General features: G+C 39.8%; 2 protein-coding genes across 3 annotated transcripts; both read right to left on the reverse strand.

The window, feature by feature from the left end:
* Positions 1–31: 31 nt before the first annotated feature.
* CMC4 (C-x(9)-C motif containing 4) lies at positions 32–10123 on the reverse strand. Of its 2 annotated transcripts, none has more exons than XM_008587938.1 (3): positions 9620–10123; positions 2500–2567; positions 32–399 (listed from the first exon to the last, which is right to left on the reverse strand). In XM_008587938.1, exons 2-3 carry the CDS (start codon positions 2555–2557, stop codon positions 251–253), a joined length of 207 nt encoding a protein of 68 aa, XP_008586160.1. In that variant the 5' UTR covers positions 2558–2567; positions 9620–10123; the 3' UTR covers positions 32–250. The 2 variants fall into 2 exon arrangements, with proteins under 2 accessions (XP_008586160.1, XP_008586161.1); XM_008587939.1 differs by lacking the exon at positions 9620–10123 and adding an exon at positions 3478–3761.
* Positions 3478–4655, reverse strand: MTCP1 (mature T-cell proliferation 1). The gene is made up of 4 exons (XM_008587937.1): positions 4444–4655; positions 4159–4329; positions 4026–4077; positions 3478–3939 (listed from the first exon to the last, which is right to left on the reverse strand). Exons 1-3 carry the CDS (start codon positions 4546–4548, stop codon positions 4030–4032), a joined length of 324 nt encoding a protein of 107 aa, XP_008586159.1. The 5' UTR covers positions 4549–4655; the 3' UTR covers positions 3478–3939; positions 4026–4029.

Raw genomic sequence — 10123 nt, forward strand, 5'->3', positions numbered from 1 at the left:
AATACATTTAGTACCAAACCAAAATTTTTCATTTAAACAGGTTTATTTTAGCAGCTCAGTTTTATTGCATTCTACATATTTGTTTTTAAAATATATTTCTGTCTGTTCTGCATAGATGGCATATTCATTAACTTTTATAGCTGACTTTTTCATTTGCTATTTGCTGCTACCTGGCCTGAAGAAAGTCAGGAGGATAAATAAAACTTGCTTGGTGGAAACATGGAGCAGCATTTAACTTGTCAGCAGAACTTTACTTTGATGTAGACTTCAATGTCAGGTTTTCTTCCTCTTCTTTTTCAAATCCTGAACAGACGAGAGATCTTCCCTTGGGATATTGAGCACAACACTTACGCAGTTCTTGGATGATAGCCTGACACTTCGATTCCATGTAGTTGTTGGCTGAAAAACAGAGAGGCAGACCTCAGTCATGATCTCATGGGATTAAGGTAAAGGGAGGTTTAGATGAGCATTTCCCACCCCTTTTCACTTTTAGTACCTATGGAACTGGAAGAAAGAGGGTATACCCAAGTCCACTGAATTCCTTTTGATTTAGAGACCTGTCAACAGGTTAATTAGGAAGAAAAGTATGATTTTTCAAAGTGGTTGAAAGTTATTTTAATATATAATTACCTTTTCTTTTAAGGTCAAATTAATAGCTTATGTGTATTTTTCTAGGGCAGTGGTTTTTAGCATCATTATTGGTCACTAATTTTTTTGGTAGTTTGATGAATTAGAAAAATGCACAAAGCCCACACATTATTTTGCAGACAGTTTAAGCTAGTTGCTGGACCTCCCCTACCAAGTCTGTGCATCAGGAGTTGGCAATCTGCAGTCTGCCGGTCAAATTTGCCTGCTCCCCTCCCCCCATTTTTTAAACAGATTGGAACTAAGAATGGTTTTTAGATTTTTAAAGGGTTGTAAACACACAAACACACTCTCTCTCTCTCTCTCTCTCTCTCTCTCTCTCTCTCTCTCTCTCTCTACTACAAAGACCTTAGTGCCTCCAAAGCCTAAAATATTGCCTGTTTGGCTCTTTAGAGAAGACATTTGCAGATCCGTATATAGATGCTAAGTTAAGGAGGACTTGACCTAAAGGTTCTAGGTCAGCTGCACTTGATCCAAGACCCCCAGTACTAAAATGCAGTGCATAGGAGTTAGCCTGAGATATGAAAGATGATTCTGACTAGAAAGACAGTATAGCAAGGTGGGTGAGTCAGGCTTGGAGTCAAACCAAGAGGGGCTTAAATCCTCACTGTACCCTTTACTAGTTATGTGACCCTGGGCAAGTTACATAACTTCTGTGTCTGTTTCCCCATCTATAAAATAGGGTCATAGTAATATCTGCCTCATGGATGAAAGGATTAAATGATTTCATTTGTGTAAAGCCCTCGAAATAGTGCTTGTCATCTAGCGAGTGCTTAACTCTTTTAGTCTTTCCAGCTCTCAATCCTCCCACACTGTACTGAGGGAGTGTAACCAGCTCCTTTCAACTTGATTCTTGTTCTCCCTTAGCCATGGGTTGCTATTTCAAATCAGGTAACAATTTATTTGGGAGAAGAAATTATGAAAAACATTTTTCCTTTCTCTTAAAGTTGGAAGAAGGGAAGGAAACTATGTCTGAAACGGCATCATCATACTTAAACATTTTAATCTAAAAGATTTTATAAAATATTGCTTACTTCAAAAAATGAAAAGTCCAAGAATGAATATTAAAAATCAAAGGAGATACACAAGGATTTTTTCTGGTGATGGGTCTTTGAGGGAACTTTGAACATTTTTCCTTTGCTCCTTTCTGTATTTTCATGAGCATCCATCTTTATTACTTTAATAATGGGAAAAATTATCAAAAAAGCCAATTTTCAAATTCCATAGCCTTGTAGCTTTTTCTGTTTGCTCTTCTGGCGATAACAGTTTTCTGATTTAAAAAAATCTCTAACATCTGGTCCAACTTAGCGGCAGCTGATTTAAAGCCAAATGGACAAATCACAGCAAACATGCTCTAGCTGAAATTCACTTTTGCCTTTAAGAAGTAGTTGCTGACTTTGGCAGCCTGAGTTCCAACTGTATTTTCAAACCCACTTCTACCAGATTACTTTTAAAATGTGAGTTGTCAGCCACAGTGAGGATAATCAACCCATTTAAAACTAGTCTTTTTTAAAAAAAGGACTTAGCTCAGTAATTCTCAACCCTGGCTGAACATTAAAATCACCTGGTTAGCTTTCTAGACTGATTCCAGCCCAGACCCTAGCAATTGTTCTAGGCATGTTTTCAGAGCTTTCCAGGTGATTCTGATGTACAACCTGGATTGAGAACATCTACCTTAGATCCTATCACTTTTTATTTTCTCTATATCTTTGATGATACAATAAGGAAAATCTTCAGGATAAGTTAATTACAGAAATGTTACATTCTGAGAAGAGTTAATATAGATTGCTCATAAGAGAATAATTAGTCTCATAGTTCACAAAGTCGAAAAATATAAAGCATTTTACATACTACCTTGTAAACATTTCTGTATCTCACAGGCTTGTTTCTGGCACGGATCCTTCTGCAGCATATCCAGAACACTAAAACAAAACAAAAGATTTTTTTTATTTTTTTCCATAAAGATTTTAAAGTTCCTCTATATGGAATTTTCTTGAGACAAGTAGTATGACATTACAATTGCTGGAAAATAATTATACTAAAAGTGCTCCCCATTTATAGGATGAATCAACTGTATTTTTATATTATCCATTTCATTACGTTTAAAAGATACAAATAGCTTTACATGAAACAAAACCTTGAATTCAATCGACTCTTCTTGAATATTGTAAATATGGCTTGAGGAACCCATGTCACAGGCCTGACAGGACTGGCTCACTGCCCAGCTTTATCAGTCACAGAAGAAACCCTTGGTAAATGATTAAACTCCTTGAGGCTTTTTCCCTTATTACTGGTGTGTAAAATGGGAATCATACCTACCTCAAAGCATTGATGAAAGGATTAAATGTGATAAAGTATATAAAGTACACAGAATACTGCCTGAAAGGCAGTAAGGACTCACTCAATACATGGTAGCTATTATTCCCACGTTTTAAAAAAAGTAAAACCTTACTTTTAATGTATATAAACTGTTATTACTCAGGAAATTCTTTACAGGTAGTAAATGCTTTCCTAGGATCAATATTTGGTGCTATTCCTGAGAAAGGTGCTAGTTATGCAGCTAAAATTGTTTTGTTTTTGGAGCTCTTATAGTAACCATATTATCTGAAATAAATGTAACCAGAGGATGAATTTAAGTGCCCACAATTTTGATCAGCAACTTCTAATAATCTAAAAACTATTTCAGGAAGAAAAGAAGGCCCAGGAGCCTTTGTAGCTAATTTCATCAATACAACTAATTTTTTTTTTTCCAAAGCCCCCTAAGTTATCAGTAAATCCAAATTAGGTCAGTACTGGGATGGGAAACACTGGAGCAAAACCCAGGATATTTACAGGATGGGAGAGAAGGAAAGGCAGGTGAATTGCTGCAGGGCAAATAAGCGACAAATAGATGTTGATGCTGCTAGGAGCTGCTCTCTTCTCTCTAAATCAGTACCAAGTCCTTGGTGATCAGGGCATCTGTTCTGTAGCAGGTGCTGACTTTTGTGGGATTCATCAGATCCCAGTTCCAGCCGATGATGTCCATTAAAGGTTCTATGGCAATTTCCAAAGGAGTCAATTTCAACTTACTTATCCTGACTAAGTGCTTTTGTTGACTCACTTTCTGCCTGTGTAACCCTCTCTCTGCAGTTTCACTTGCAGTATTCTTCATGACCCTTCCTAAACTTCTGTGTTCTTGAGCAGTTTTTCAACCCACTCCCTCCCCCCAGGCCCAAGGGTGGGTGCACTTCAGTGGTGGATGAAGTGATTGCCATATACTGAACAAAGGAGCATATCTTCCTAGAATCCCAGCACCTGGAAAAAAAAAATCATTAAAATCACCACAACTGAATACAGTGAAAATGAAGAAGGGGGGAGAAGGGAGAAATAGAAATACATACCAGGTTAATCATCAGGCAAAAGCTTAAGCAACAGCTCCTGTACTCCCCTGACCTGTCAGAAAAAGAAAAGTTTATAGAGTACTCTGTTATAAGAGTCCCGATACAATGGAAAACGATTAAGCAGCATGTGTACCATTAAATGATGCTGTATCTGCCACAAGCGAGAGTTGTTATCCATGTAGCGCTCCTCTGGGTAGAGTTGCCACATGAGAGGTAGCTGGGAGGTAAGAAGGTGACTTGGCCTAGCTGCGTCACCTAAGGGAACCTGAACTTGCTGGACTCGTGCCCTCAGGAAATTCGTCTCCTAATGGAAAGGAACGATCAAAAATAAAACCAAACACTTCAGAATATAAGGCTGGATAGAAACCAAGTTACTTGAAGACAAAATCAAAGAAATAAGCAAAATGTAAAGAGTTACCTCTTCCAGGACGGCCACCCACGTGCGCTGGTATTCGTCGCGGTAGATACCCTCTTGGTGAACCCAGAGGTGATCGGGTGGAGCCCCCACATCCTCTCCTGCCATTCTGGGCTTTGGGTTCCAATTCTAGCCCTGCTTTTCTCCACCTAAGCCTGCAGCACCCGCGCACAGGACACAGGTGTGACTTTTTTGGGTTTGAATGAACTCACCAGTGAGCAAGGTGACCTTGTACTAGCAACCACCAATCAGAATCAAACTTTATATATGTCTATTTGTACATCCTAAATAGAACCAAAGACATCCAAAGCTTTCTGTAAGATAACTGAAGTGACACTCAGGCAGAGCCTCAGGTAATGTTAACTGTTGACTGAAAGGCACTCAAGAATTGGCTAGGTGAGGAGTTCTGTGGAAATGTAGGACTAGCACTACAGGAAGCTGGGCAGTGGTCTCACATTATTTGCATTCACAAAGCAGTGTCTGGCAAAATGTAGTTAGCAATAGAATATGCACTAGAGCGTGCCTAAAGACACACTTATTTTGGCAGGAAGACAATATAAGAGACACATGCATGCCATATTTCCCAGGTAAAAGTCACTTCCAAGCAGTTTCCATTTTAAAAGGTAACATTCCTTTTTTTTTTTTTAAAAGATGACCGGTAAGGGGATCTTAACCCTTGACTTGGTGTTGTCAGCACCACGCTCACCCATGGAGCAAACCGGCCATCCGTATATGGGATCTGAACCCGTGGCCTTGGTGTTATCAGCACCGCACTCTCCCAAGTGAGCCACAGGCCGGCCCAAAAAGGTAACATTCTGAAGGTCAAATAATGTGCGTGGCCTTCTAAATTGAAATTAAAAGTTTGTTTAAGGACAAAGAACCTATTTATCCAGTTTATTTAAAAAGGTTACATACAACAGCCGGGCATTTCCAAAAGGGGATTTTCATATTAGAAAAAAATATTTAAGGTAGCTTCATGGAATTTCTGAGCTACAAGAGGATCATAGTGATTAGGAGCTGAGAGTGAACAACAGTTATTCATTTAGGTCCTTGTTTCATTTTAATAACGCAGCAGGATGTTACAGGAGCCCATTTTCCCATAGAAGCATAGGTTTAAATTTTGATTTCCCAACTCGGAAGGTGGAAAAGCCCCTCTCCCCTACCTCCCAGAGCATTTGGATGGTAGCGCACACTCTCCATAATGATCCTCTGACCAGCTCCTATCTCATTTCAGGACCTTACAATAACTTGATGTGCATTTTGTAGGAATGAAACTTTTGGACCCACTCATGGCATCACCATGCAGTTTCACCGTATCCTTTGGCAGAGCACGGATATGGCATTGGGGGATGTGTCCAACAAAACAAAGGCCTCCTGTTCCCATTAGGTGACAAAGGAAATGCAGCACAGCTTGGGAGGTTGTTAGAGCCCTCCAAGTGTGAGATTGTCAAAAACAAACCAGATGCCAGAACTCAGTATGATGCATACTTGGAAAAAGCCAGAAATAAGAACTAATTGAATTAAACCAAGCCCTCTTTTCAAGGACAATAATCTGAGTCTGATTTGTTTTTTGTTAACACTGTTAGTTTATCTTCCCTAAAACGAAAGTAGAAAATACCTTTATAGATTTAAGAAATTTCAGTGAATAATTTAAGAGCATCACAGTTGCTTCACTCATTGTACTCTGAGTGGAACTGACTCTGAGCCTGGCATAAGCTCCAGTCTTAGTTTTCACAGGAATGTGCTCTCTCATTTCAAACTCATCTAAGATGAAACCCTTTCTCCTCAACCAAATCCCAGTTTCTCTCAATGGCAACACCATCTCTCCTGATCCCGCAGACTCAAAACTGAGTTATCTTGCATTTCTTCCTCTTTTTCAGTTGCTACATCCTATCTGTCACCAGTTCCAGCAAGCACCACCACCACTGCATTTGATACAAACTTTCCTCAAATGCCAGGCTCATTTCTTGCTCCATACCCTTTGCTCTTGCTTTCCACTAGCCTAAAATGCCTCCCAGGTCCCCCTACCTATCTTAGTACTATTATAGAGTCCAAGTGCCTGCCTCCTCTATGAAAACTTTAGAAAATTCTTGCCTTTTATGACTACTGTGCCATTATGTCTAAACTAAAGTGCATATTTATTTGGCCCCTAATTAATTGCCTTGCATATTTGCTCTACTTATTTCACAAGTCTTGTCTCTCCCAAAATACAGTATTGTAAGCCACTTAATAGAAGGAATGATCCAGTTTTGAGCACCCCAAGTCTCAAATACTAGTCAAACATTGTTTCTGTGAGCAGGTGGATATGTATAGTGGGTAGGGAGAGGAAACAAAAGGAAGGCCAGAGTGGCAGTTATGATTGATCACATATACATGGATAGAGATAGATTCTCTACGTATAAGCCTCTAGCTATGTAATATATATATTTCTATTTAGCAGGAGAGATACAAACAAAAACCCAGGAAATACTAATGTCAAAATAAAATATATTGAAGCCTGAATTTCGAGCACAAAAGACATAAATGTGGCCAATAATTTTTTAAAAAGTAGAAACCAAGTATTAAGGGTTTCAGGACCACCTCAACTTCATAGATAGATTGTAGCGACAACCAACATGCTGACATTTAAATTTGTTTTGATTGATAAATGAAATTTTATTGATTATACTGACATTAAAAGGAAATAATTACAGTGAAATTAGAGGGCAAAAAGATTGGAGATGACGGTCTGAGTTACTATGAGTCACTACAAAGAGGCCTGTGAGTCACTACAAAATATTCTCAGAAGAAAGGCAGTGTGATGTTCTGCTGCGACCCGAAAGTCAACATGTTGGGCATCAGCAGGATGAGCCTGGAAACAACCCTCAGCACATTATCCTGGACTTAGGTGTGCTACCATTCGGAGACTATAAAGGCCCAGAGAAAGGCCACTGCAGTGATCAAGGGAAAGAGAACCTCCATATGAGCATGAACCAACAACATTTCAATAGAGAAAAGCAAAGGCTGAGTGAGAGGGATTCAGATCAAAGCCTTAAAAATCACAGGTTGTATCAATGGAACAACATGTCCCTAAATGTGATTCTTAGACCACTTGCTCTCAACATTTTCCTTGGTCAAATAAGTGTGGGAATTTTGGAGACTCATAAAGCACATTAGCATATTAAAAGCTCTGGTAAATTATGCAGTAAAGAAACTTTGTGTTGTTTAACATTTCCCAAATTTATTTGACTAGAGTTTTTGTTTGTTTTTTTGCACATAACACTTGTTCACAAAATTCCGGACTCCTTGAACTAAGATGAATCTCCTAAAACCTCAAGATAAACTTAAATACAAGGTGCAATACAATACACAGACTATAAACCTGTGCAACTCAACTTAAGGAATACTGCCAAGTGCAAATGGATTTAAAAACTGTTTAGATAATTTTATAGCTTTATCATCCATTAAAAGAGATTGTTCCCATGGGGATCACCTTTATGCCCTGGCCAGAGACCACACTGGCCTAGACACACTATTTCTTAGTAAGGCATTTTGTAAATCAGATTCTGAATGGATGACGCGTAACATAGAAGGGTTTCCTTAGGTAGTAATCTAAGTAAAATCACCATTTTTCCTTTACAAAATGAATTCTTTTATGGCTTTTTTTAAAAAAAAATATGATTTGCATTAATTTCCAGGTGTTTGACCAGTTTTTAAAGATTGATCAGTTGAATACACTTATTTTATTTGAAGTCAATTAATAAACTCATCCAATTACAATAAATGGATGAAATTAACAAGAACACAGGCCCTAGAATCAGCCTGGCCTGTGTATCAATCCTGATTCTGCTGCTTACTAGCGTTGTGACCTTAGACAAGTTAACCTCTCTCCACCTTAGTCTCCTGAGTTGTAAAATAAGAATTATAGAACATATTAATCATAATAGTCAGCACTTATTTAACAGTTCCCATGTGCTTTACATATGTTTGCATATATTGACTCATTAAATATTCACAATCTTCATAGGGTGCTATAAGGTAGGCATTATTATTATTATCCCCACTTAAGTGAGGCACAGATAAGTTAGGTAACTTGCTGAAGGTCACACAGCTAGGAAGTTGCAGAGCCTGATTCGAATTGGGGCAATTTACATACATCAGGAATATAAATTCTTAGTAGAATGTGTAGCCCATAATAAGCTTGCTATAAAACTTAATAGTTTTTTTTCCCCTACTCCAATTAAATGTTTGGAGCTGTAAAAGGCAGCCATGAGCATTATAAAAGTTAGTGAACGTCATTCTGGAATATGAGATTGACTAAGACCAACAACAAACAAAAAGTGTCTTTCTTCTTGAAGGTGCCTAAAGGCACTTTATAAACTCAAAATATCCCATCACCAAACAATAATGAGAACAGCCATTCCTGCCCCATTAGGGCAGGGCATACTAGCCACAAACAGTAACTGAAAATAATATATGACATAAACTGGAAAGTTAAGAGAAAATTTAGGTGGGTTCAATGTAATTGCACACTTGAAATTTTTCCAACCTTCATTGTTATCAAAATTAATCATAGAAAGATGTGCCATGTGATTCTCAAGCATTAGGTAAATACGGAGGTTGCTGGCATGTACAGATAGTTCCGCTGGACGGGGGCTCTATTTGTGAGACTTGGATTGGAACTGACTTGGGAGAAAAGAGCAAAGCATCAACACCTCTTAAAGTAGCACCTTGGGAATGTTCCCTTTCCAGTACTGCCATATCTGCCCGGCTTTAAAACTACGCAGGGAATAGAAAAACAAACCAAAGAAACATAAACACTGATGGGCTGTGGAGGCGGCACGGCATATATTTTTCTTTGATTTATAATCGCTCCGAAAATCCACGTGTAATTCCTAAACTTGTGAGCCATAAGATCTGTACTTTTACACTTGGCACGTTTGACGTATCTCGAAATAAAATTACTTTTATCATTTCATCATGTCTGATAGCACCAAGACAAGGAGAGCCGAGGACACTTGTATTCTGGATATCTGATGTGATACATCCGCACGTGAGCAAAACTGAAGTCCCCCAACTCCCCTTCCCTGTGTCAAACAAATAGGTCCCCAAAAGCCTTTGCAGAAGTAGCCGCAGCCAAGCTTAAGAGTGATACTTTTTCAGACACAGTACAGCACTGTCCCTGCAAAAGGTTACTCACATGAATATAATGGTTCTTGGGCTAATTAATCCGCCTCCAGAACAGCTAGGCTAAAACTTCCAGGTACCCCACCCCGCGCCACTCAAGCTGAGATCGCGACGTGAGCCCCGGGCGAGCTGAGGGGCATCCCGGGCCGAGGTCACTCGAACCGAAGTTACGACGCGCCGGCCGGCAACCGGAAGTGGTCCAGGGAGAGTTGTACAAGATTCAGGGGCTGTGACTTGGAAATAAAACAAAAGAAAACAAAACCTTAACTGTCTGAGGACCGACTTTCAAAATTGCGTTCCCCTGCCCTGGCTCAAGAGGCCGGTGTTCGCGGCGCTGTCGCCTCAAAGGGCTGTCCCCGAAGCGTGTAGGCCGCGCACGACTCTCCTCAGCAGGCGGGCAAAATGGGCGCCGGCGCTGGGGAGGCGCCTGCCCGGGCGCCCTAGCGCCGCTCACGGACCACGTCCGCCTGCAGCCCGAGAGCACCGCCTCCCTGCCGCCCTGGCCGTCCGGCCCGAC

Source organism: Galeopterus variegatus, unplaced genomic scaffold, assembly GCF_000696425.1.
Source record: "Galeopterus variegatus unplaced genomic scaffold, G_variegatus-3.0.2 Scaffold4604, whole genome shotgun sequence".
Classification (NCBI taxonomy): domain Eukaryota; kingdom Metazoa; phylum Chordata; class Mammalia; order Dermoptera; family Cynocephalidae; genus Galeopterus; species Galeopterus variegatus.

Excerpts from the sequence above, each read along its gene's own strand:
- MTCP1 (XM_008587937.1), bottom strand. The coding sequence starts at position 4,548 with ATGGCAGGAGAGGATGTGGGGGCTCCACCCGATCACCTCTGGGTTCAC. Across the intron at positions 4,330-4,443 it reads GGGTGGCCGTCCTGGAAGAG|GAGACGAATTTCCTGAGGGC; the intron begins GTAACTCTTTAC and ends CCTTTCCATTAG. Across the intron at positions 4,078-4,158 it reads AGATACAGCATCATTTAATG|GTCAGGGGAGTACAGGAGCT; the intron begins GTACACATGCTG and ends TTTTTCTGACAG.
- CMC4 (XM_008587938.1), bottom strand. The coding sequence starts at position 2,557 with ATGCTGCAGAAGGATCCGTGCCAGAAACAAGCCTGTGAGATACAGAAA. Across the intron at positions 400-2,499 it reads GATACAGAAATGTTTACAAG|CCAACAACTACATGGAATCG; the intron begins GTAGTATGTAAA and ends TCTGTTTTTCAG.